This window comes from Falco peregrinus, chromosome 1 (assembly GCF_023634155.1).
Source record: "Falco peregrinus isolate bFalPer1 chromosome 1, bFalPer1.pri, whole genome shotgun sequence".
Classification (NCBI taxonomy): domain Eukaryota; kingdom Metazoa; phylum Chordata; class Aves; order Falconiformes; family Falconidae; genus Falco; species Falco peregrinus.
In genome coordinates, this window is record NC_073721.1 from 4,513,255 (window position 1) to 4,536,227 (window position 22,973).

The window sequence follows — 22,973 nt, forward strand, 5'->3', positions numbered from 1 at the left end:
GACCTTGCACTAACCACATACTGCAATTTCAACATGTATAAAGCAGAGCAAAAATACCCTGCCTTAAACCACCGGAGACCTGGGCATGAAAAGCAGTGCACTGACGGAAGCATGCTCCGAGTATCACCTAAGCGTACTCCAAGTTCCTTTTCCTACCTAGACATCATTTGCACGTACTCTTGAGGCTCCAGCATGCTTTCGAGATGTCTGAAGTGTCAGGATTACAGTCACACAAACCACTCTCCTTCCTTCTGGTTCACCTGCTCCTGTGCAAACCCCATGGCCAGCAACAAATTGGTGAGTTCCCCCTGGACAGGGGCATGGGAGCAGCTACTTCTGAGAGCAAGTACTTAGAGTCATTGCCCCCAAGGAACTGAGTCGCTGCCAGGAATTAAAGGTAGCCAGTCGTTCCTTGCTTACTGTAAATACTTTGCAGCCAGTAATTACAGCCAATTTCAATCCTCCACCCTGGAAAAAGCTCGGTGTTCCTAAGGTAGGGGCAATCAAACTGTTAGTGACTGCTTCTTCCGACATCTCCAGCTTCCCTTTGGAGTCCTTCAGGATATCCCCTTCCTCCAGCCTCCAAAGGACCACGACCAACAGCCCGACAGTCCCTGAGGGAGGCGGTGGCTTTGGCCAAGAAGAGATGTTCAACCCATACTCGAACAGGCCAAGCCTCCTCCTGCCCAAGCAACTGAATCACAAGAAGCAGCCATCTCATAAAGAGTTAAAACAAAGAGTTCTGCTAACACTTAAGCGTTACAAATCTTTTCAGTTAAAATAAATTATTCAGGAGATGTCATCCTCCCATCAGCACCATCTGAGCTACATTTTTAATAGCTCTGTGCGCTGAACACGTTCTGTCATAATATCAGTGATACCAAGGCTGCGAGACGAAGGAGGGGGAAATGCAAGCACGCGACGGAACATGAAAGACTGAGCTGCTTTCTCTTAATGGCCATGAAACACGTGCCGCCCAAGGCAGAGGAGAGATCAGTGGTGTCGGCTACACTGCAGAGGAGTAAAACAAACAGAAAGAACTCACTGACTTCAGGAATTGCAGGAGCCTCTTTGTTTTCCCTCAAAACCACTATGCTGCTCGATGGATAATTCACCCACCACCTTCCACTGTCTCAGGTCTCACTTACTGTGACTCCACCAGATTTTTCCAGACATAAGATGGAATCAGGATCCATCCTCACGGTTGCATGGATATATATAACTAAACAATGAAGAGTCTTCTGCTCCGTATCGCTAGGAATAATAAAAAAGGGAGCATTTCTGTGCCCCAGATGTTAAAAAAATCATCTGTCTGCCCACCAACCCATGTATTCGTTTATTTGCCCAATTCACATACCACATACACAAAACAAATGCAACCGAACACATTTACAAGCAACTAGAGGGAAGCAGATCTGAGCATCACATATAGGAGAACGTTGCATCAGTTCAGTGCCTGCGATGCCCAAATTGCCCATATGCCTACAGCACGGACAATGACTATGATGCTACTCCAGGACGTGGTGATGAAAGTCTTGCTTGCACTTGTAAACACGCTCTCTGCTCTGAGAAGCACGCAATACAGGGAAGAGACTGCTCCAGCCCCACGGCTTAAACTGTCTTTCGTGGCCAAGCCACTCTCCCCGCTCAGTGTGGGTGAAGAACAAGAGTAAAGGACCTCTGATGGAGGCAACCTGTGATCTTTCCTTTGGGCTCTGCAGAGCTCCTGCACACCCCAGTCACGTCCACCTGGCCAAACCTTCCTCCCTCCCATCCCTGTTTCGGCCCCAGAACATGGAGCAGAGGACCAGGTTACCCACAGGGAAGCTGTCTGGGGCAAGGTAAGCCCTAGAGAAGGGCCTCTTGTCCTACCAGTCAAGGGAAACTGGCTGTTGTGGAGTGACTCCAGATTTTCATGCTTCTTGCTTCCGAGTAGGAAAACAATTTTGCCCTTAGTGTTTTCTGCCGGCAGCTTCACCTGGTTCAGGTTTTCATCGAGTGAGAAGGAGACACAATGCGTAACTGCAAGACTCTTGCAAATCAAAGGATAGAAAAGAGATGGGGGTATGGGAGATTCTCAGCCTCCTCCAGCAGCACTGGTGTCAAGACTTACGAATGGACACGTCAAAACCCAACTTCTGAGAAGCCACCCACCACCTGTGTCCTCTCTTGTCTTACAGACGGGAACAGCCGCCGACACAAAGGGTAGGGCAGCTCCGTAGGTCTGGTTTGCTCTCAGGTGTAACTCAATAAGGTTAACTGAGGATGTTTTGCTAACTGGTGGTTCTCTTAAGACAGACTAAGAAGAGATGCTGTCCAGGCCAACAAGGCAGCATACAAAGGATGGAAGAAAGAACCAAGATTTGGCAGGGGTTATGGAAAAATGTAGACTTTTGTTCGTTGCTCAGAAGTAAACATGACTACGAGGTGTGAAAGTGCTCTGGATGCCTGCAAACACTCCCACTATTCACCCTGGCATCTCCTCGGGACTCGAAAACATTCTGCAAAGCAAAAAAATGCTGCGGTCAGTTATGAGTGGGCTCAACGACTGAATAGCTAGCAAAGAAAACCCATACATGCCCAGGCTGGAATGAAGAAAATTCAAATGCAAATATGCTAAAGTATCACTTGCAGAATTCAAGTCCCCTGGGGAGCAGCAGAATGAGTCTTTGCCAGCGCGGTGGTTTCTGGGGGTTAAACATGTGCCCAAAGGAGAACCCAGTGACGCCAGCAACCCCAGGGCGCGCAGCGAGGGCACCGAAGGCTGAACGTGCAGCTGCGCCACGAGCCCAGAGACAACAACGCTCTCCACCATGCACAACAGAGAACAGCAGCACCCTGCAATAAAGCCAGAAGTCCATCACTTTTTCCATTTTGATTTATGCCTGTTTCCTCAGCTGTAAAATAGCTTAAATCCACTCACCTATGGCAGATAGGTTTCATCTGCCATGGCTCTGTTATCTCATAAACCTGGCTGCAAGGAGGACGAGCCGGCCCTGCGGTCAGTGACAGCACACTGTAAAGGACAATCAGCGTCCTGGAGAGATGCCGTCCAACACCAATCGATCATCCGGACCAGAGCCCAGAGGATGCAAGTGTGGGCTGAATCAGCTATTGTGTGGCTGCACCTACGGGGGGACATTTGGTGGAATAAGGGTAACAAGGGAAACAGGAAGCCCAGGCCTGTTTGCCCAAGGACAGTGATTATAATAGTCCCTATCTTTACAGTATACAATGGACGTTCCTGCGAGACTGTCACGTGCCACGAGAAGGAACATCTGGAGAAATAGCTTTCTTTGGATACCTGGGAGGGTGAGGAACCCTCATCTCCTCAAGTGTGAGGTGAGCAGAGCACCAGGATGGAGAAGCAGAGCAAGGGTGAGGATGGGTGGGAGTGGGGAGAGGCAGCTTCCAGTTCTGGCAGTGATGCTGCTCGAGGTATCAGGGAAGTCACTTCCCTTCCGTGCCTCCCACTTGCCCCGTGGAAAAATAGTTTGTTATCTGACATGCAAGAAATAAATACTGATCTTTTCCAGAAGTACTGCATAGTGGATCAGTACCAAGATCTACCACAAAGAATTAATTCTGTGCAGGACCTGGTTTGGGTTATGGTTATGGTACCTCCGGCAGCAGGAGTTGTGCCCTTTTAAAGCAAATTTCTGCCAAGGATAAAACTAAGCCTCTGCACTACCGATCCCCTCGGGGAAAGCATATTTCTGGGTGCCCTCCAGAAAGCTGTTCCTTTGCCTTGTTGCATTACTGCCCATCCGCTGCAGCAGTCCCACTTGTTCCCTGGGAGGCTGAAGACAGTTCCAGGTATTTCCAGACCTGGTCTGTGTTAACACAGGCAGTGGAGGAAAAAAAATCCAACCAGAGCACAGCAGCCAGAGGTTCAAAAATGCAGTGACCTTGTGAACACTGAGGGCAAGCCCAACCCAGAGCAGTCTGTTTTGTTTGGAGACACCCTGGCAGTGGCTGCATTAAGAATGCATGGCCTCTAATGTGGAACATGTGTTTGGTGAGAATGGTAACGCACCTGAGCAGGAAAGCTGGGGCCATTGAGCCTCCTTCCCTCTTTCAGCAGCCTCAGAATTGCTTTCTGGTTTATGGCTTTCAGGGTGTGAGCACGATCAAGCAGGTAGGCTGGGAGGTGCAGGGGTCTTATCCGGCCATCTGTCCCCAGAAAGCACGCGTCAGAAATAAAAAGGATGGGTGGAAAATGACCGACATTTCAGCAGCGGGATCGGAAACACCAGCAAAACTGGGACCAGGTCCAAGCTGGTGCCCTCTCTGGCCAAGCCCTGGTTTTGATTTGAACCCCTAAAATCAGTCACTGCTAACCCCCTGGGTACTCTCTCAGGGCAGATTTTTGGATTACATGAAACACGCCGATCCACATCAAGCATCCCATGGGATGGCTATAGCAGCGGCTGGGAGTGGGGGCCACTGAGGGTCCCCAGCGGAGAGGGGTCCCTGAGCCCTGCCCAGGGACACCCAGACCTGGGTGACTGCTCCACAACCCCAGGAGATCTGGGGGTAAAGCCAGCCCAGCTATATCCCGCTCCTGCCCCTGCCCAGGAAGCTAACCTTGCGCAGAGCCCTTCTGCCGGGGAGCAGGGAAAGCGATGCTTCGCTTCAGGTGCCTGCCCAGTGCGAGGCTACGACGTGGGAAGGGTTAAGGTAACCACAGTCCCAGGCTTGTTTACCCTGCACATTAGAGAGGGGTAGTTTGCTGTGAACACACTGATCAATATCTCCCAGCTGCCAGTTTAATCAGGATTAAGTGAGCAGCTATTAATTTTGCTCTTTTCCAACAACCTTTAGCCACCGTGTGAAAACGTTGCCTCTATCACAAACAAATTAACCTCGGTATCATCTATCCAGACATTTTAAAGGGACTTAGAAAAAGAAAACTCCAAACCAAAATGCTAACAAGAAGGGCCAAGACCAATAATCTGGCTTTAATTAGAAGTTTTCCAGCGAGCGGAGCAGGACGAAGCAGCGGTGGGGGTGTTTGCTCAGAGCTTGCCCGGCACACGGAGCCAGGTGTCAAGATGAAGGCTGGATGGACAGCTGCAAAGCCACCTTTGAAGTCTTCAGGCGTGCAACCACACAGCACCAGGCAGGAGTGGGGAGCAGCAACCAGGTCCCCATCGCCCTTTCCCCACCCGTGGGGGCTCCAAGGCCAATGTCAGAGCAGTGCCAGAGAGCAGAGACACCTCCCGGGTCTGCAAGGTTGTGGCCGCATGCAGAGGTGTCACCACAGCAGGCGAGGTTTGACTCCTCAAGCACGCTGATTTACTGCTAACGAGGCAAATCCTGCAGCCCTCAAGCATCCACCCCTCCCAGCAAATTTCAGGAAGTATTTTAACATGCCGACTGGCACAGTTTGCGGCTCACCCACAGGCACTGAATATTTATATATGTGCAAATGGCTTCACTTCTGAGACGCATCCACCTTTGGCGAGAGGTGGCAGGCAGCCACCCGGCACGGCGTGCAGCTCCGCATACAAACACACTGAAGTAATTCAGTTTGGACTGCACCGGAGCTCTTTGGGATTGAACTCCCCAGGCTAGAGATGACAGATGCTTGCAGATCCACGAACAAATGACCACAGCACAACAGCTCTGAAGAGCCAGCTTCTGTTGTTTTGTCTGCTTTGCCTTAAAAAGTCTCTTATTCTCATCCACGGGGTGAATCACGGAGGAAGAGGACACGTCCTAGGAAGAAGGGAAGCATGACACGCAGAAGCCCGGCTCTGAGCTTTGCAAAAGCTCTTTCTCTCAGCTGTTCTGCCCATCGCAAAGGCACCAGAAGCTCTCTGAAGAAAGGACAACAGACGGGGCTGGACTTTCTTTCCAAGCTTCCTCTGAAATCACACTTGGCAGAGCAGCCCCGGCCTGTTGAAAGAGCATGGGAACGTGCGTGGCAAGAGCTGCTCTCAGGTTGGAGCTCTTTTGGCTTTTCTAAGCCATCTGGGCTCTGATTTAGCTTGCGGAATAAGGTCCCGTTGGTCCCAAATGAAAAGTCAGCTCCTAACCCAAGGGTTCAGCTTGGGGTCAGTGGCGGAGGAGCAGCTGAAGAACTCGCTCCTAATCCCCCTGGTTAATGGCAGCAGGGAAAGGCCTTTGCCACCACAAAGGAAAACTCACCTGACCGCTTCCCACTCCCCAGACCCCCCAGTTCCGCCACCTCATCTAGCTGGAAAATTTCTGCAACTGTTTCCCATCTGCTGGAAAAGGAGCAAGAGACCCAGTGCAGGCAGAGCTCAGGTGGCTGATGAGTTTCCCAGCACTGGGTTATGCAGCCCTTCTCCTGGCCAGCAGAGCAAGGGGATGTTTCAAACCCTGGTGCCCTCCATCTGACCCTGAAGTCCTACATGGATTAAGTTTCTCACCACCATGCCCAAGTGGAAACTACCATGCGTGCCACCATGCCCAAGCGACAATGGTCAGCAGCCTCAGACCAAAGGACCCTAGTGCAAACACCATCTCCCGCAAATCCCTCGTCCTTTAGGTAGCTCCAAAGCTTTGTGAGACGCATGGACATCTCCCTCTCTCCTTTCTCCATGAGGACCCAGAGGGGTCCCTGAAGAAGGGAAAAATTTTGACCACGACTCGCCCACGGGTGAGAATCCTGTCCTCTTGGTTACGCTCCGTAAGCCACAAAGACACGGCCACAGGGTGGGGAAGGGTGTCACGCTCGGTAACAAGCCTCTGCAGAGCAAACCTCAGCAGCCTTTCATTGCAGGGCTGTTTCCTTCCACTCTGGTCCGCACAAACCATCTATGAATTGCAAAGCGACACCCAGCTCCAACTAACAGCTGCGTGGCACCGGGCCTCCCCCCTCCCCACTTCTGTCAGGAACTATGGCGATATAAATTAAAGTGCAGAGCCGCTGTTCAGATTGGGCCAAATGAAGCCACATTTGGGCCAGCAGAGCAGCGATTTGAGGGAGGCTGCCATGTAGCAGGTTCAGATAGCACTGAAGGCCCAGCCAACTCCACCGTGGGGGGCTACAAGCTTGGGGTGCCAGGTAGGATCGTGGATAAAATTATGCTCTCCCAAAACTGGATATAATCCAGGTGACAGCCATTACCCAGTGCTGCCACTGGGAACGTTCAAATAAGACTCTGCCTTCTTTCTTTCAAGATGTTAGAGAGTTTTACAAACATTAGGGAACTCAATCTCTCGGCACTCCCAGGGTGCAATATAAACAGGCTGGGATACCCACCAAGGCAGGTTTAAAAATCCCAACAACTCTTTCATTTGCTTTACTGAAAGGGAAACTGAGGCCCCGAGGGAGCCAAGCCAATGTTTCCTCATTTGGATGCCTGATGTTAGGCAACTCATCCGCATGAAGAAATCATTTACAATTTTTACTTTTTTTTTTTTTTTTATCAGATTAAAGTATTACAAGGTTGATCCCCTTCCAGACAGCTTGGTTGGCTGCATTATGTTTCAGTGCTTGGATTTTCCCCACAAAAAACACCACCGGTATATTGCAGAAATTCGACCGTACGCCTGCATGTGCTTACACACACAGAGCCTTGAAAACGGCAACACCAAATCAGTATTTCCCACAAAAACAAAAAATTCCCTTTGAATATTGAAGCTGTTTTATAAAATATATACTTACTACTGCATAATTAAAAAAGCCTCTGCAACTTTAATGCATATTGCCCTTGATCATGTAGAAGCAAGAAAGAACAAAATCATTAGGAGCTAAATTATTATAGTAGCCTGTTATCATAGTGTAATCTTATTAAAGAAAATTCATGCTGGTGTAGCCTCTTACCTTCGCCGCTTACAGAAGAACCATGTGGTGTATTTCTGAGTGCACAGAGATAATAAAATTATAGTGAATTATGCAGCCTACATATGGAAAAAGAAGTGTAATTCTGTTCCTCTGAGGAGGGATGCTGATTTTTCTCGGGGAGGCAAAACCAGCACTACTCAGTTACTAAGCATAAAGGGACTATTCATTATTATCTGCAGACAAGCGATTCTGGAGAAGATCTAGGGGCTGCCAGAGCAAAAAGGCACAGCTTGCTGCTGTGGCTTGGCCAACAGCCAGTGCCGCTTGCTGGGCTTCAACAGCATCCATCACGCCGCTCGGTGTGGGTGCCTGCACCTGCCCACCCAACCACGCGTGGAGCCCTGTGCCACCGACCCGGGGCACCACCGCGCGTACCCCGACACGGCAGCGCCGGCCGGCACTCGTGCTGCTCTCCCTCTGCTCAGCCCTTCCCCGCGCAGCCAGTCCCAAGCTGATGAAAAGCTGCGGTGCATCGCTGGGAGAGCTCCCTCCCTGTGAACGTCCCTGCAATGGATCCTGCTCGGCTGATGGCACTACTCGAGTTCAGCGCCGTTGTGAACTCGTGTTCATTGGCAGGGAGGACAGTGGCCGCTGCTCTGGCTTCCCCACGGCTCAGCGCCTGGCCGTGGCTGTCCCTGTGAGCTCTGGCTGCGCTCTGCCAGGATGCTGCACTGAAGTGGGGCACGGAAATCCCACCTGGCCCAGGGTAATGATGAGGGCAAAAGATGCCACAAGAGCCCAGGCATAACAGAAGGCTGTCCGCAGATGGAGCGGGGAGCAGACCTGGCCCTACAGCTCCGCTTTCCACCAAAAAATCATCGTGCACGCCTGGCCAGAGCTGACCACACTGGCATGGTCTGGACCAGCCCATGGCGATGCTCATCCAGCCCTGTTCAGCTCAGCGAGCTGTTTGAGGAGATGACGGGCCACACCGTGAAGACGTCTGCGTTTTGTGTCTTTGGGCCAGCTACTCTCTTTCCTAACCAACCTCTACAAATGGAGTTCGGCTGGTCACGAGTTAGGGACGCACAACAGAGAGCCTGTAACCTGATTTAAGCACCAGCAGCGCAAGAGAGAGAGGCCTCACTTCCCTCATCACCTGCTGTGAAGGACAGGCACACAATTAAAAGTTTTCTGTAAATGTTAATTACAGTGGACTTACTTAGCTAATGACCAATTGATCTTTTGATTGTATTACGTTTAGAAGTGTAATGAACTTAACTGAATTATGGATTACAATCTTGTTCTAATTAAAACAAAAACGTGTAATATATATTAGCCATCAGAAAGGGTTTTCATGGCTGTTTGGGGTCAAATCGTTGAAAATATTAATGTGTTGTCTAAAGCCTGCAGCACTTAATTAGATTCTTCATCCAAGTGGAATTCATGTTACTTCAAACGATGCATCCAGGTAAGATCTTCTTGTGCACTTAGAAACAGCTAGAATATAGATCTGGCCCGTTACTTCCATGCTAGCCCTCCTCTGCCCTCTAGTTACAAACCCTGACTTCCTCCGGCCCCTCCGATCCAGTGGCTTGGGGAAGAGGTCAGGAGAGCTTATACTGCTGAACCACTCGGTGCAGATGCATTTTGCATCTCACCACAGGAAGAGCTGTACCATTTGCTACCCTGCTGCTGCGCACCAAGACTAGAGCAGGGAGGTCGTCATTATCTTGCAACAGATGGATAACAAACACCACACATTGCTATCAGCAGCCGCGGGGAAAAGGTGTTTAGCATTCATACCCCACTAGTGGCCAAGCGAAGCTCTGCTCAGAAAAGTAAAGCAGAGCTCAAGAGACCACAGGGTTGAATGCCAGGAGTGCTGGAGGTCAAGGCTGAGGGAAGAAGAGCTTGCATCTCTTGCCTGCGCCGTGCTACAGCTCCGCCTCTCGCCTTTGCAGCCCCAGGAGGAACTGACCTACTTTAATCCAACATTTTGATGCCAAATGAAGAGGGGACTGGAAACAGGACATTCTCCCTGGAAAGTGCTGGACTTAATTTCTTCCACTCCTTTGGCAGCACCTGTTTCTGCACTTCTTTAAGACTAAACACACAGTCCTTTCCTTTTTTTTCTGGATGCTGCCTGAGGCAGGAGAAAGCCATTTGCTCCACGTGACTTCTCCACCCAGCTCCTACAAGATTCTGCAAAGTCAAAAAGCCGCTGCTCCTGAGGCCTCTGCAATCTTCCAAAAAATATTTTAAAATAACTATGATCCCTTTTCTCCCAGCCATGACCTTTGCCTGTCTTCAGTAACTCTTCCTGCGAGAGCTTTGTTTCTAAACCACCTGCAGATGCTTGGAAGGACACAGGAGAAATGCAAACTTACCTCCAAAGGGCAACAAGATCCCCAAAACACTGGGCTGACTCAGACTGTTAAAGCACCGACAGGCTGGTGCATCATTTATTTCAATTTGGTGCCAGGGTTTGCTTTTTGAGGAAGAGCCCAGCTGGTGTCATTGCTCCAGGTGCCCCCAGCATGTCAGGCACGCTGCTGGACACCCAGCTGCTCACTCCGGCAGCGTGCCGGGCTGGAGCGGAGCTGGTGCAAGGAATGTGCTCCCTAACGTGGCTTCCCCCAGACAGACAGTCGGAGCTGTGGGGAGTTGGAAATGTGCTGGTGTCCTGTGGAGGAGCAGTGGAGAGGCTCTGTAAGAGCAGCAGCTGCTCAAAGGCAGGGCTGGGGAGGAAAACGGCTGAGCTCAGGAAGAGCTTGTGGTTATGAGTCAAGGTGTCACAAAGCAGCATGTGAGGTGACACTTAGACCAATCTGAACTAAAGGCTTCCTGCCATCGAAACGTCTCATTTGGGTCACACTTGAAGCAAACCATGCTCAGCACAGCCACACAGCAACACCCTGCCTCCAACACATGACGGAGGTGTGCAACTTGTTGTAACAAGTCTGACAGTACAACTCTTGGGGTCTTGGTGCCACAGCAGTGAAAACCCACACACACCCACAATCATGCCGGTATGTCTTCCTCCAGACTTTGATACAGCAACTTACCGGTATCTTTATGACCGCTCAAGTCACCTCTCTCAACCCAAGTCACTGCCTGAACGGGGAGCCTGGGATCAGCAGAGCCCCTGCCACCGCTGCACCGCTGCTGAGCCCTGCCACAGCAGTGCCATGGCGTCTGTGAGTTCCAGGGTAACTTCATTTCAGACAGCCTTAACTGGTCATGTTAACAGTTAGTAACTGGTGTTTACCCAGTGTATCAAGTCCCCGATACCATGCTTACCTGGCTGTGCCCTGCATTAAAAGAGGGAGGAGACTTCACACTAGAATTTGGAAGTTGATTTAAAAATCCTCCTTGCCTGATGTGCAAGTCCATGGTATGAGTTTACGAGCAAGGCAGAGAGGGTTTGAGGCAGAGGGTGAGGGCTGCATTGCAACCATTGCCTCTGTGAAGAGATACCCAACTGAGTAGAGAGGAGATAGCACTGGGGGGAATACTGCAGGGAGTAAACCTAATTATGTGCCTATTAGGTTGCCAAGAGCTGGAGGGACAGAAGATGCTATAAGGTGAACACATTAGCATAAGACAACATCACTCATGCTGACAGCCCCAAAAAGGAGAGAGCCTGTAGCCAGAAGAAGCCACATCCAAACAACTAAAAACCCTGCAAATCCATTGTGAAATAAAGATGAAGTCAAGGAGAAAATGATTCAACCTAATTCAAGGACGAAGACAGGACTTGACGACAGCACCAGTCAGAAGCAGAAGTGCCCAGCATCTGTTAGGAAGAACAGACAAAAAATCCAGCTGCTCCATCAGAGAGGCACAGGTCTGTAATGCCCCACGCAGAGGTCCCCTCCCTGCCAGCGCTATGACTCTGAAATGCAATGGCCAGGGCTGGAGGGAGACAGCATGGAAGCTGTCGATGGGATGCACATCTGGGGACAGGCTGGGCACACCATCGCCGCAGGGCTGGGAGGAAGGCTGGGAGTGCGGCTACAAAGCAGGCACTGCTCTGCCTGGTAACGGAGAAAATAAATGCACCGAAGACCTGAAGCAAGAGAAAGCTGCAAGGAGTTTCTACTTCGCATCCAGCGCTGCTGCCACTGAAATCGTCCAAATCCCAGCACGGCAGCCCCAGCGCCAGAGGCCGCGTCGGGGGGCTGTACTCAGGCATGTGTGCACCCATCCGAGGCAACCTCACTCCGGCATCACCCCTCTGCTCGCCAAGGCACCTGCAAACAACCTCCTGCAGGCAACACAAAAGGCAATTCTACTTGTTCAGCTTAACAACGAAGCTACCTTCAACTCCTCCCTTTGCCGGGCTCATTCGCTTCTGGGATGTAAGAGGGGAAGCCTCAAACGCATGTGAGCCCCTACTTCTGTGTACACAAATACTGCCAAGTAACTCGTGCAAGAACTGGGAAGTCTGCAGGCACACGATCGCAAGAGCACGCTGCAGCTAAACAACCTGAGCAGAAGTGATATGATTTACTGAGAAAACTAAGCTATATGTTCCTCCAAAAGCCGCAGATTTTGCTCCTGAGGTTTCTGCGCAATAAATCCCATTAGCGATAGGATTTACATGTTGAGATGAGGAGAGGTAAAGCAGGGTTAAGAGAAAGATAACACAGATGCTACTTCACCAGCCCCAGCTAATTTTCACACAATTCTGGTTTTAGATAAAGAGCCTTCCATCGGTTTTTGTACAAGAACAGCAATGCAGACTATTCAAAGGGCGATAACACACCACTCTCATGGCCAAAGCCACCAGCCTTCTGAACGTGCATCCTCAGGGAGCACAGCAGGGAGCGGGGATGTGCGTTCAACAACTCAGCTACCAGGCTCCATCTCTTCCCCGAGACCTTTCTCAGCTCCTGCTTTGGGGCAGACAATAGGACAAAATTATTTCGAGTGACTTGCTAATTGCATTTTGTACTATCAATGGATTATGTGCAGAACCAAGCAGGAGCAGACAGATTTATTCTGTATTATGGCTATTTCAGGGAGTTACAGTGAACACCGAACCCCCCACAGATTCAGTAAGGGACAACATTAAGGCTTTGTTACAGCTGAGCAAATGCTTAAGAGCTTCACTGAAAACAGATGAGCTGAAAAAACCTTAAAGTGTTTAACAGACCTGCAGCAGCCACGGATGGCTGTTTTCACAGCCCCATAAAATAGATACTAAAAAAAAGAACAAGAAAAACAAAACAAAGGAAATCCACTTTAGCTGAGATAAACTGCACCTGGGCACACGTACACACCCAAAAAAGCAACAAGAGGCATCTCACAAGCTAAAATGAGCTCCTCTTTCCCAAGACTGTCAGGTATGATCATCTGTGAAACAGGAATGTGAGCCGATGCTTCTTTTACCAAAACAATGAAACTAAACGTTATTTTTGAAAAGTTTATTTGAAGCTAAGTAAGGAGGATAACCCCAGCCCCTTACAACAAACCTCTGACATCTTATAATGCGTGCCAGAAGGGAGGTGTAACCTCTGAGCACAGCTCAGTCCTCCAGCATCCCTGTGTTCTCGACACTCCATCATGAACCGCCTGGCTCTGAACCACCACTCGCCCCTCGCTGCACTCCTCTGGCACAGCTACAGAGGAAAGGTTTGTGTAAATCTTTGCAAAATCTGAAACGGAAATGAGGTTGCTTGAATGAGCTTGTAAAGCAGCATCCTCTGGGTCTCAGAGCTCCAGCCAGGTAATATGCTGCCTTCACTGAAACAAGCAGGTGAATTTTTCAGACTTTCCCCCAAACGAACAGTCAAGTCTATGCAAGACAAGAGGTGAGCCCTGTCAGTCCACGGGACAGCAGCCAAATCCTCTTGTGAGCCCAATAACAGACTCCCCTGTTGCCCTTATGTGGCCTCAGCACAAACCCAAGCCCTTCTGCCCTTTCTGCACATATGTATATATATATACATATATACACATGAATGATGTGGAAACTAGATAAGGATAACTCAAAACAGAGCAGCTGCTGCTCAGCTTCCCTGTGGTTTTGCAGAGCATGGGCTCCTTTGAGCTCTTCCCATCAGACAGACTTCGTCCTGTGTCGGGACAAGGCTTCCCCCCCAGCAACGGAGATGATCCCCCTCTCCCTGCCCCCAGCCCTCTGGAAACCAGAATGCAGGATTTGGTTGCATGACTATAAATGGTGAATTGCACAGGCCAGGAAGGATTATTTATTTATTCATTCATTCCTCAGCACATGCAAAGCCAAATTCTGCCTGTCTCCTGGGACTATGTGCGAGAGCTAAGGGCTGCGGACCGGTCGCTGGGGTGAAGTCCCCAGGTATTGTCAAGTGCGTCATTTTATCGTGCAAATAAATCTTCCTGAAGCTACAAATGAGGAATACATTTGGGACAGAGGCTTTATCACTGCACAGCAGCATTCTGAAAGCATGCCCACCTGTCCCTTCTCAAGAAAAAATACTAATAGTGGGTCTTCAGGTGCCTGCCAAACCTTTATGTACCACTTTATAAAGTGACACCCAGGGAGGTCCCTCTTACCTCCCCCTTCAAGCACTCTTTTCCGCTTTTCAGCTCTTGTAACCAAGGGTAACACCTGAATGGTCCCGGGCACTCTGATCTGTTCTTGGAAAGCATCAGGTTGGTTTTCTTTCAACTTCATTCCTCTGTTCTCCCTTCTCCCCGCCATGCCTGTTCATCAAGCTCAGCTCACCTCATTCCCTGGGAACAGGATAGCTAGTAATGAGGTGACTGGCACCTTTCAACATTTTTCCCTGGGAAGGACACTCCTCCCGGACACTGCAGCAATGTGTGACACTGGCAGCACTGCGGTGCCATCTCACTTGGAGAACACAGTCCAGCTTTGCACTTGTGAAAGGGGTTTAGCCGCTGGTGTTGGTGGATTTGCACCCACCTACATCCTGGGCTAAGTCTGTGCCTTAAAAGTCATGTGCTAAATTTGTAATGCTTCCCTCCCCCACCCCTCTGCAGTACGGGTGTTTAAGAGGAGCATCGCTGGGCTGCTCATCCCGGAGGATGCTGTTTGCTTCCCACCCCAGACAGAGGCCAGGGGTGCATATGGAGGCTCCTAGGTGGTCCTGGCCCTGGTGGGCATCAGCTTGACAGCCCCTTGCAGCCTCAAAGGTCCCCCAGAGCACCAGCACCCACTGAAAGACGCGGCCAGTGCCGAGACCGTTTCTAGCAGCGCAATGTGACCGCCCCACAGCAGCACCCACTGGCCTGCCTGAGCTTTGTTTGCCATCTCAAAGCCCTCACGAGGGCTTAATCCTGTTTTTAGATCTAATCCATTAAACAAATGCGTTATCCCTACACAGATTTGCTTTTTTTACTGAGCTCCAGCAAAACTCTGTGTCAAGTCTCTCTGTCAGACAAGATTTTTGCAGTCGCCTGGCTGTGAGCACAGATCTTGGCAAAAAACTGCCTGGGACAGACAAACCCTCTGTCCTCCAGCATGCCTGCACGTAGGCTTGGCAACTCACCCCAGGAAACACACCCAAAAAATGACATTTTGTGCTTCTCCTGAACAGCATGACCATGCTCTCCAAGCCCTGAATGGTGCAGGAGGCACTACGAGCCGCTGCCGTGCAGCACTGCTCTCCTGCACAGCCACCAGACCCTCTCCAGGATATGTAGCACCGCCACGTGATTTTCTGTCCTGGAGTCCCTTGTTATCTCCCCAGTGTGAGAAACTGCAACAGCACTCATAGCTATGCAAAAGCCTGGTCTTTACCCATGGCCTGATCAAAATAAAAAGGGAAGACAGTCTGCTGAGAGTCTTCTTCTATCTTCTCAAAGCAGAAGTCTCCAGGATCCTTGCAAGCTAAGGACTCATCCCAGTCCCTTCTCCACTGTGCTTCCAGCTCAGGTTCAGCCCTCACTGCAAATGCCCCCGTCAGTCAGGAACGGGCCAGAGTTCAGCAACAGGAACAGCATCCTCAGCTTCACACCCACTAACGCCTGAGCACGGCACGGCAGGAGCGCGATGTTGGCCCCCCCGGGCTGAAGGGCACAGCCCCACTCGGGGTGCAGGGGCACGCGGGCTGTGCCTGGGGCACGGGAGGTGCTGGCAGAGATGGCAAGCCCCCTGCCCAACTGCCTTTTCTGGGTGCTGAACCCCCGTACTATACCTCTCCTCACTTTCCCTGCATCTGTCTTGGGAGAGCCAAGCAAAGCTCTGCACCCTTCCCTGCAGGCGATGCTTGCCTTTAGCCAAGCTGCTGTCCCCACCCAGTAACTCGTACAGCATTTCTTCGCCTTCACCTTGATCCAGGTTCAAATCAGCTGTCAAAATACCGAGAGGTTTGGTTCCAGTTCCACGACAGAACCCCCAAATCCTTGGCACCGCTTTGCAGACCGAGCTCTGCACCGTTCTGCCATCGGTCCTGGACAAGGTCCCGCAGGAGGCTGCGCGCTCCCCTCTGCAGCAGCCTGCCAGCACTGCTGCCTGCCGGGGGGGGGGGGGTAATAACCTGAAAAAACTGAAATAACACAAAAACGGAGTGATTCTGTGCTCTGCAGGACAACGGCCCAACGCTTCTTAAATAAAAGTCCTCGAGTTACAAAAGCATCCTGCAATTCCACAGACTTTTACAGCGAGAGCTCCAGCTGCAGGGTACCACGGTGCACCCCAAGAGCTGCGCGCCCACAGACGCCAGCACTGCCTGCCACGCTGCTGGGACCCCAGCTGCCAGCCTGGGACTGCCTCCTTCGGATGTCACACAACGGGCCAAATCCTGTCTGCCGCCACCTGAAGGCAAGGGTACTGTGAGCAGGTGAGGACCGAAGAGTCAGGCTCAAGGTATATATGCTATCTACAGGCTAGAAAAGAAGGGAAAGTAATTTTTTTTTATTATTATTTTCAACTTACAAATAGAGCAGAAGACGAACTCAGCAGGAAGAAATTCCAGCACTTTCCTTTTAATTGAAAATAGATCCATAAAATCCTGCTAAGTCTATTGGCTAATGCAAGCACTGGGGGGCAGCTTAAATACACTTCCCAAGGGCAGGGTACGTTACGTTCATTACATTTAAAAGTCACTGGGGTCTAAGTTTAAAAATAAAAACTACACATACGTTCCCTCCCCCCAGACTTCACCGAGTACCCACCCGCTCCTCCTGACCGCCTGCTAACACAGGAAACCCGGTTTTGGAAATGCTCCCAAAGAGAACAGAAGTAATGGTGAGTCAGTGATCAGATTTTCAAATGTGATGTGTCGGTGATCAGATTTTCAAATGTGATGTGTCAGCTCTGGCATAGTGGAGAGTCCTGGTGTGCTAAACCTGCTGATCACAGGAATTCCTACAGGTGGGAGTTGAGAAGAGGGATTTCTTCACATCCAGTAGATCAATGACCTTCAACAGTTATCAGGTCTCTTCACGGTTTAGAAAGAAAGAAAGAAAAAGGAGATGCCTTTAATTAAATGCCTTTAATCTTCCTACTACACAGGGCACTGCATAGCAAAATTATATGTATGTATCAAAAGTAAACTAAATTCAGACATCAAAAACCGCACCTGAAGGTCTGTAATAATTTTTTATCCACACCTTTTCAATGCATTTTTCAGCCATGAGATGCCAGCGCATGGCAGGGAGCAGCCGTCACCAGTCCCCACTGCCAGCTGGAAAGCTGGGCCCCACCATGACATAGGACATGAGTCATGTCACTTCACGCTGAAGCAAAACAAAAGCAATGGGAAACTTGCTTTCTTTAAGGCTCAGCTGCTTTAAGGAGCTTGCTTTTTTTAAGGAATGTCTGCTCCAGCGATGTTGGGAAATGGGGAATGGGTCTGTGGGGAAACAGCCTTCCCCAGGCAGGGACAGAGGAACTCGCTGTCTTTGATGCCATCTACTGGGAAGGTGCCTCCATGACCTGGGACCTGCTGCTCTGCTGGAGACCACAACATGACGGTTTGCTCCGACGGGGAGTTGGATGCTGCAAGCGGGATGCAGGCTCGAAAAGGCTGCCCAGCCGAAGTGATGCTCTTTGGGATCCACAGATGCAGCGGGACTTGCACCAGCACAGCCCAGGTTTGTAGAAACATGCTGTACTGGTCCTGCAAGCCTGCCGATGTCCAGAAAACCAGCAGGAAGGCAGAGCCCAGGGAATGAGCACTGCCGTGGGAAAGGAGGGCAAGGAAGAGGCTGTAAGGTTTGACCTACGGGAGGTTATGGCCCTCCTAGGAGGGGAGAGGAGGGACCGAGCAGCCATTTGGGGCGGGAAGGGTTCCTCCGCCCCCAGCCACAACAGCCAGCGCAGGCACTAGTCTCTGAAATCAGACAATGTTGGGCTGTTGCCTGTAAATGACCACAGAAACAAGATTTGGATGGTATGTCTGGAATCCCAGAGGATGGACCAACCTTCAAGTCCCTCCACAGCACCAAGTTTCCCTCCCCACCCGGCTGCCTTTCAGTGCAGCAGACGGGCTGGTTACAGGAAAAGAAGGCTCATTCACCTGCTTATTTCACATTACAACGTTTCCGATGCTGATGCCATTTCCCCCCAACATGCTGGTCAGATGCCACGCTGCAACAGCCCTGGCACTGTCTGCAGTACCCACATTACTGGAGGATGCTGGATGAAAACACTGCAAGACAGAGAAACAACACTGCCACGCTTTTTTGAGTCCTGGCTATTTCAGGAAGGTGTTAAACACCATATTTAATCTCCTGAAGGGGTTATTCAGGGGGAGGTTGTACATTTCCTTTAGGAATCCCAGCAGATGAGACCAAGATTGGCCCAGGGCTATTTTTTTTTTTTTCCTCTCCTAGCAATTATGATTTGCAGATAGGAAATCCCTGCCAAGTGCCCCAACTACAGGGCATGTGCTGGCTCTGGATGTGGAGCCAGCACTGACTTGGAAAGCAGGCACAGCAGTCTCAGTATAAAGGACACTTCTCCCACACTGTCTTCTGAAATGAGCTGGACAATACAGTGACAGCCACGCAGCTTTCTGGAGACAGTGGCCTGTCTTCTCTGCAAGAGTCTGGCCACTCTAGGGAGTATTATATCCTGCCCCAAGTCTTCCTGTGGTTTTATAGTCACATAGTGCTGTGCCTTTGGAAACATCCTCTTTCCTCTTGCTGTACAAAAGATCCATAAAATAAGGAGAGGAAAAGAACTATCTACCCAGGGGAAGCAGTAAAAGTGATGGCAAACAACACGCGGTTGGTATGCAAACTGCAAACTCAGAACAGATAAACCGAATAAATAAACTTTTCTCGAATCTCCTGTCATTACTCAAAACTTCCCTGTTACTTGTAAGGACGGCAGGCTGAACAAGGCAGAGGAGAAGCCTAAGCTAACAGCAGGTCTTCATATTTCCATGTCGACTTCATCTCCAGTCCAATAAATACACAGTCCAAGCAGCTGGCCCGCGCATTACCGTGCCAATAGGTTGTTCGTTATCACTATTTGTTGCTTGTGCACAGCTTGGACATACAGCAGAACCAAGAGTTTTCACAGGGAGTAACAAACACGCCTGAGAAACTCACTTATTTGGAAATAAAACGCTTTGAAACAACACAGACCCTTAGGAACCCCTTTGGGATTTGTGTGATCGGAGTAACTCCAAAGCCAGGACCCACCTCTACGAAGGACAACCCATTGCTGGGGGGGGGTGTTGCTCTGCAGGCTGGAGAGCAGCTCTCTGCCCCGTGCTCCCAAAGGGACATCACAGGGCAGAGTCCCCGGGGCAGCTGCAGGAGCCCACCAGGACCCCCAGCATGTCCACGCTCCTGCCCAGTCCCAGGCTTCAGCAGGGACCCGCAGTGAGCAGGGCTGAAGAACAGCCTCATCGCATGCAACTGCCTCTTCTTGCTCCCAGCACATAACGAAGCACAAGAAGAAAGCAAGGCAGACACACAGATAAAGAAAGAAAGAAAAACAGACAGGAATCTGGGGTGAAGAGACAGAGAAGGGAAAAAAAAAAAATGAGGAAAATGAAAAGATGAGCAAAGACTCCATGACCTGAGATGGAGTAAGGGGAGGAGGTGACTGAGTTCGAAAAAAAAAGGCAAATTCAGTGTATTCTGCTCATGGGGCAACACATATCTTTGTTTAACAGGTTTTGCTGCCTCCAGCATTCCCTGGGCATCTGCCACAGAGATCTGGGCTGACTCTCCATACAAACAAGTGGGATTGATTAAATTCTATCACACTCTCAAGGATTTCTATAGGCATATGTCCTATACATTTGCAACACAGAGATCCGGCCAAATTCCCCACAGAGTAATTGCTATAGAAAACTGGTGTTTTACTGCCTGGTCAATCTTCTAGGAGTTTCCTATAAAGATAGGAGCTCCTGGATTTACCTGGCAACCAGCCACTTTCCAGATGATGGCCACCTGGGATCAAGTCGGTTTGCTAACCGGTCAAGACAGCGCTGAATACCGCCGCAGTCTGCGCTCAGCCAGCCCCAGCCGAACACCACACCGCAGCCCCAACACCCAATGCAGAAATACTCAGACAAGGCAGAAACGCTCTCGGTTGCTTTTCGTTCCCTGCTGCCTCCTGCCAGTTGAGCGGCTGGTCCATCAACGCCGCCTGCCAGGCTGCCTTGGAGGAGAGGAACGGTTGGTAATCAAGTCAGCACTGAAAAGGTCAGGCAGAAGTAGAAGGATGCTGCCAATTACCCTCGTGTTTAAGTCGTTTCACCTCTCCGCTGTTTGCCGTGCCCTTGCAGAGGGCTATGAGATGGGGCTTCTCTCCAGCCACTCTCATAGGACTGCAGACTTTTCCATGCAAAAACCATGGGTGCATGTGAGCTGGAGCACCGCAGCTTTTCTGCACGTTTTTCCTTGAGCACTGCTCTCTTGGATAAAACCCACCTGGCCATGTTCGTGGGTTTTGCTGGGATGTAGCAGGGCCCTGGAGCACAAGCTGGGCTGGGCTGGCACTCCACTTCAGCCCCAGATTCCTCTCCACCTACATAATGGTTTGGTTTGCTTTTCCCCCAAACCTCTCCCTACACCTTTTCCTCAAGCTTGCAACACAGCTTGATTCCTCAGGTAAAGTCAGGAGGGCCAACACAGGCTGTCACCAAGGCACTCGGGGTTACAGCATCCTGCACAGAAGAACCAGGCTTTTCCTGGGAAGGGATGCCTGCAGGATGTCCCCACACCATCCAAAGGGGACGGTGTGGGAACGGCTCAGCCATCAGCAGCAAGTAGGTCCCACTCAGCAACTTCAACCTGTGCAGCAGATGATCCATAAAGGGCAGAAGAAATACACGCGTGGGCACGGTGTCAGCATGAGAGAGGGGACTGAGGGCAAGTTTGTGACTGCCCTGGTTTGCCCAGAGCCACCCAGAGATGATTTCTGCCCCCAGGACAAGGGCGTACGATGGTGGGCACTGCCTAAGAGCCAGCAGCACGCCGGCGTCAGGAGGCAATGTGCTCGTGTGCACCTACCGAACCTGGCAGGAGCAGCAACCAGGCTGGGGCCGGGACAGAGGTCTCCATCCAGACCCCTCAACAACCAGGATCTGGGCTGCTGACAAACCCTGCTCCTCGAGCCTCCCAACACAGTCACCCTGCACAACAGTGCAGTGGCCCGCGGCCAGGCAGGGACAGTCGCTGGGATGACAGCGGGGACCTGAGCTGCAGGAACTGGGAGCTGCAAAGCTGTTTATCCATTCCCATCAGATCCAGTCGCTCCTTTCGATCCAGGAAGCATCTGTCTGGATGAAACGATGCTCTGCATTATTATTCAGCGTGGGTAAGTTTGAAGCGTTTACATGGCAAACTCCACCGCTTCCTTTTAATTGTCTTGTTCTTTTGGTAACAGGCTGTGCTTTGGCAGGGACAAAGCCCTTGAGAATGGCCATACTAGTACACAAGTGTGTGGGATAAGGGTGCCAGAAGAAGCAATTTTGAGCTAAATAATGTATGCTGCAGCTGGAACGGAGGGTCCAAGGCACTGACGGAAGGCAAGGAGGTTACTCCATCCCCCGCTCTGCAACTATCCTATTTACCATCTCCTGTAACACACTTCCCAAACCTTTCCAAGAGCCTCTTCGAGCAAATTCTGAGAAACTTTGTGTTTACGCGACATGAAAACACTCTCCTGAGACACAGCACGAATATTGCCACAGCGTTTTTTGTAGCTGAAAGGGATCCCAGGTCAGGATCTCAAGAATGCCTCTGCCCCTTGTGACTGGGGTGTGCAATGTTTTAAAAGCAATAAAAAAACCAGGAAGAAAGCAATACATGTGGGAGCTGCAAGACCTTTTGCAGCTCTTCAGGAGTGATGGGAAAGTGACGGCTTCAGCCGGAGAGGAACCAGACCTGCACATGGCTCTCCAGCCTGACGAGCCTGCCACGTACAAACGGCATGCTCCCTCGTCCACAGCCGCGCCGGAGCTGCTGCACAGCGGGCAGCACAAGCCAGCTGCAGTGCACTCCTAAACCTGCCTCCTGCTGCCAGACACCCAACGTGTATAATTTTTGCTGAGGCTTCAGCAGGAAACCGGTGAGATACAAAGACCTCAGGAAGCTGCTCTGACTTCCTAACACTCACGAGTGGCTGTCGGCTCTCACGTTCAATGACCTGCCTACAGAAGGGTTGAATGTGGAGCAGAGCTGGCACTAAGGGTACTGGCTCTGCCCTGGGCAGGTGTGGGGGGGTACATTTTGTGCTGCTGTCCCACTGTTTTCCCAAGCACATGCAAAGACGTCTTCCTTTGTTTTGCTCAGGCCAACCGCTTCACAGCTCCCAGGCTAAAAAGCACTGATGTTCCCTCACCAAGCACCAATCCCACACCATTCGATAGCTTACCCGAACGCTTCGGGACTTGGATGCATACAAAAATGTGACTCGGCCACCAAGGTGAGGGGCAGGCAGGGATGGCAGCATGGGAACTGGGAGCACGGGACTGTAAAGATACTGCTTTGACAACCAGGGCACTGAGGCTGCCTGATACACCCCCAAACACACGTTCAAACCCCTCATCCCCCTCCCTCCCCAATTACGTGACCCGTCTAGAGCCTGGGCCCTTCCCGGTGACAGTGCAGCAGGACAGTGACAATGCAGCCTCCTGCCCGTTCGTATAAGAAGGCGTAGTACCGAGCTGCCACGCCAGTTCAGACAGGCAGCCCGATCTAATTGTGTATTCCACTTTCAACAGTGGCCAGTTTCTGACAGCGGTTTAGGAAAATGTAGGAGATTTTATATTAGAATTTGTGCCCTGAA

The 22,973-nt window shown here is 50.8% G+C and overlaps 1 protein-coding gene across 4 annotated transcripts in view; it reads right to left on the minus strand.

Annotated features, from left to right (window-relative positions):
* The window catches only part of LHPP (phospholysine phosphohistidine inorganic pyrophosphate phosphatase), an 89,220-nt gene that overhangs the window by 21,909 nt on the left and 44,338 nt on the right, over positions 1-22,973 (minus strand). The window contains exon 7 of one of the 4 annotated variants that reach the window (XR_008747711.1): positions 4,037-4,173. The exons of 1 other annotated variant lie outside the window; for it this stretch is intronic. Coding sequence is in view for 2 of the 3 variants with exons in the window: in XM_055807536.1 (XP_055663511.1) it covers positions 17,130-17,157 (28 nt within the window). In the remaining variant the exon portion in view is untranslated. Of the gene's footprint in view, positions 1-4,036; positions 4,174-4,937; positions 5,902-16,704; positions 17,158-22,973 lie in introns of those variants that run through there. 2 more of the 4 variants (XM_055807540.1, XM_055807536.1) reach the window with 2 other exon arrangements.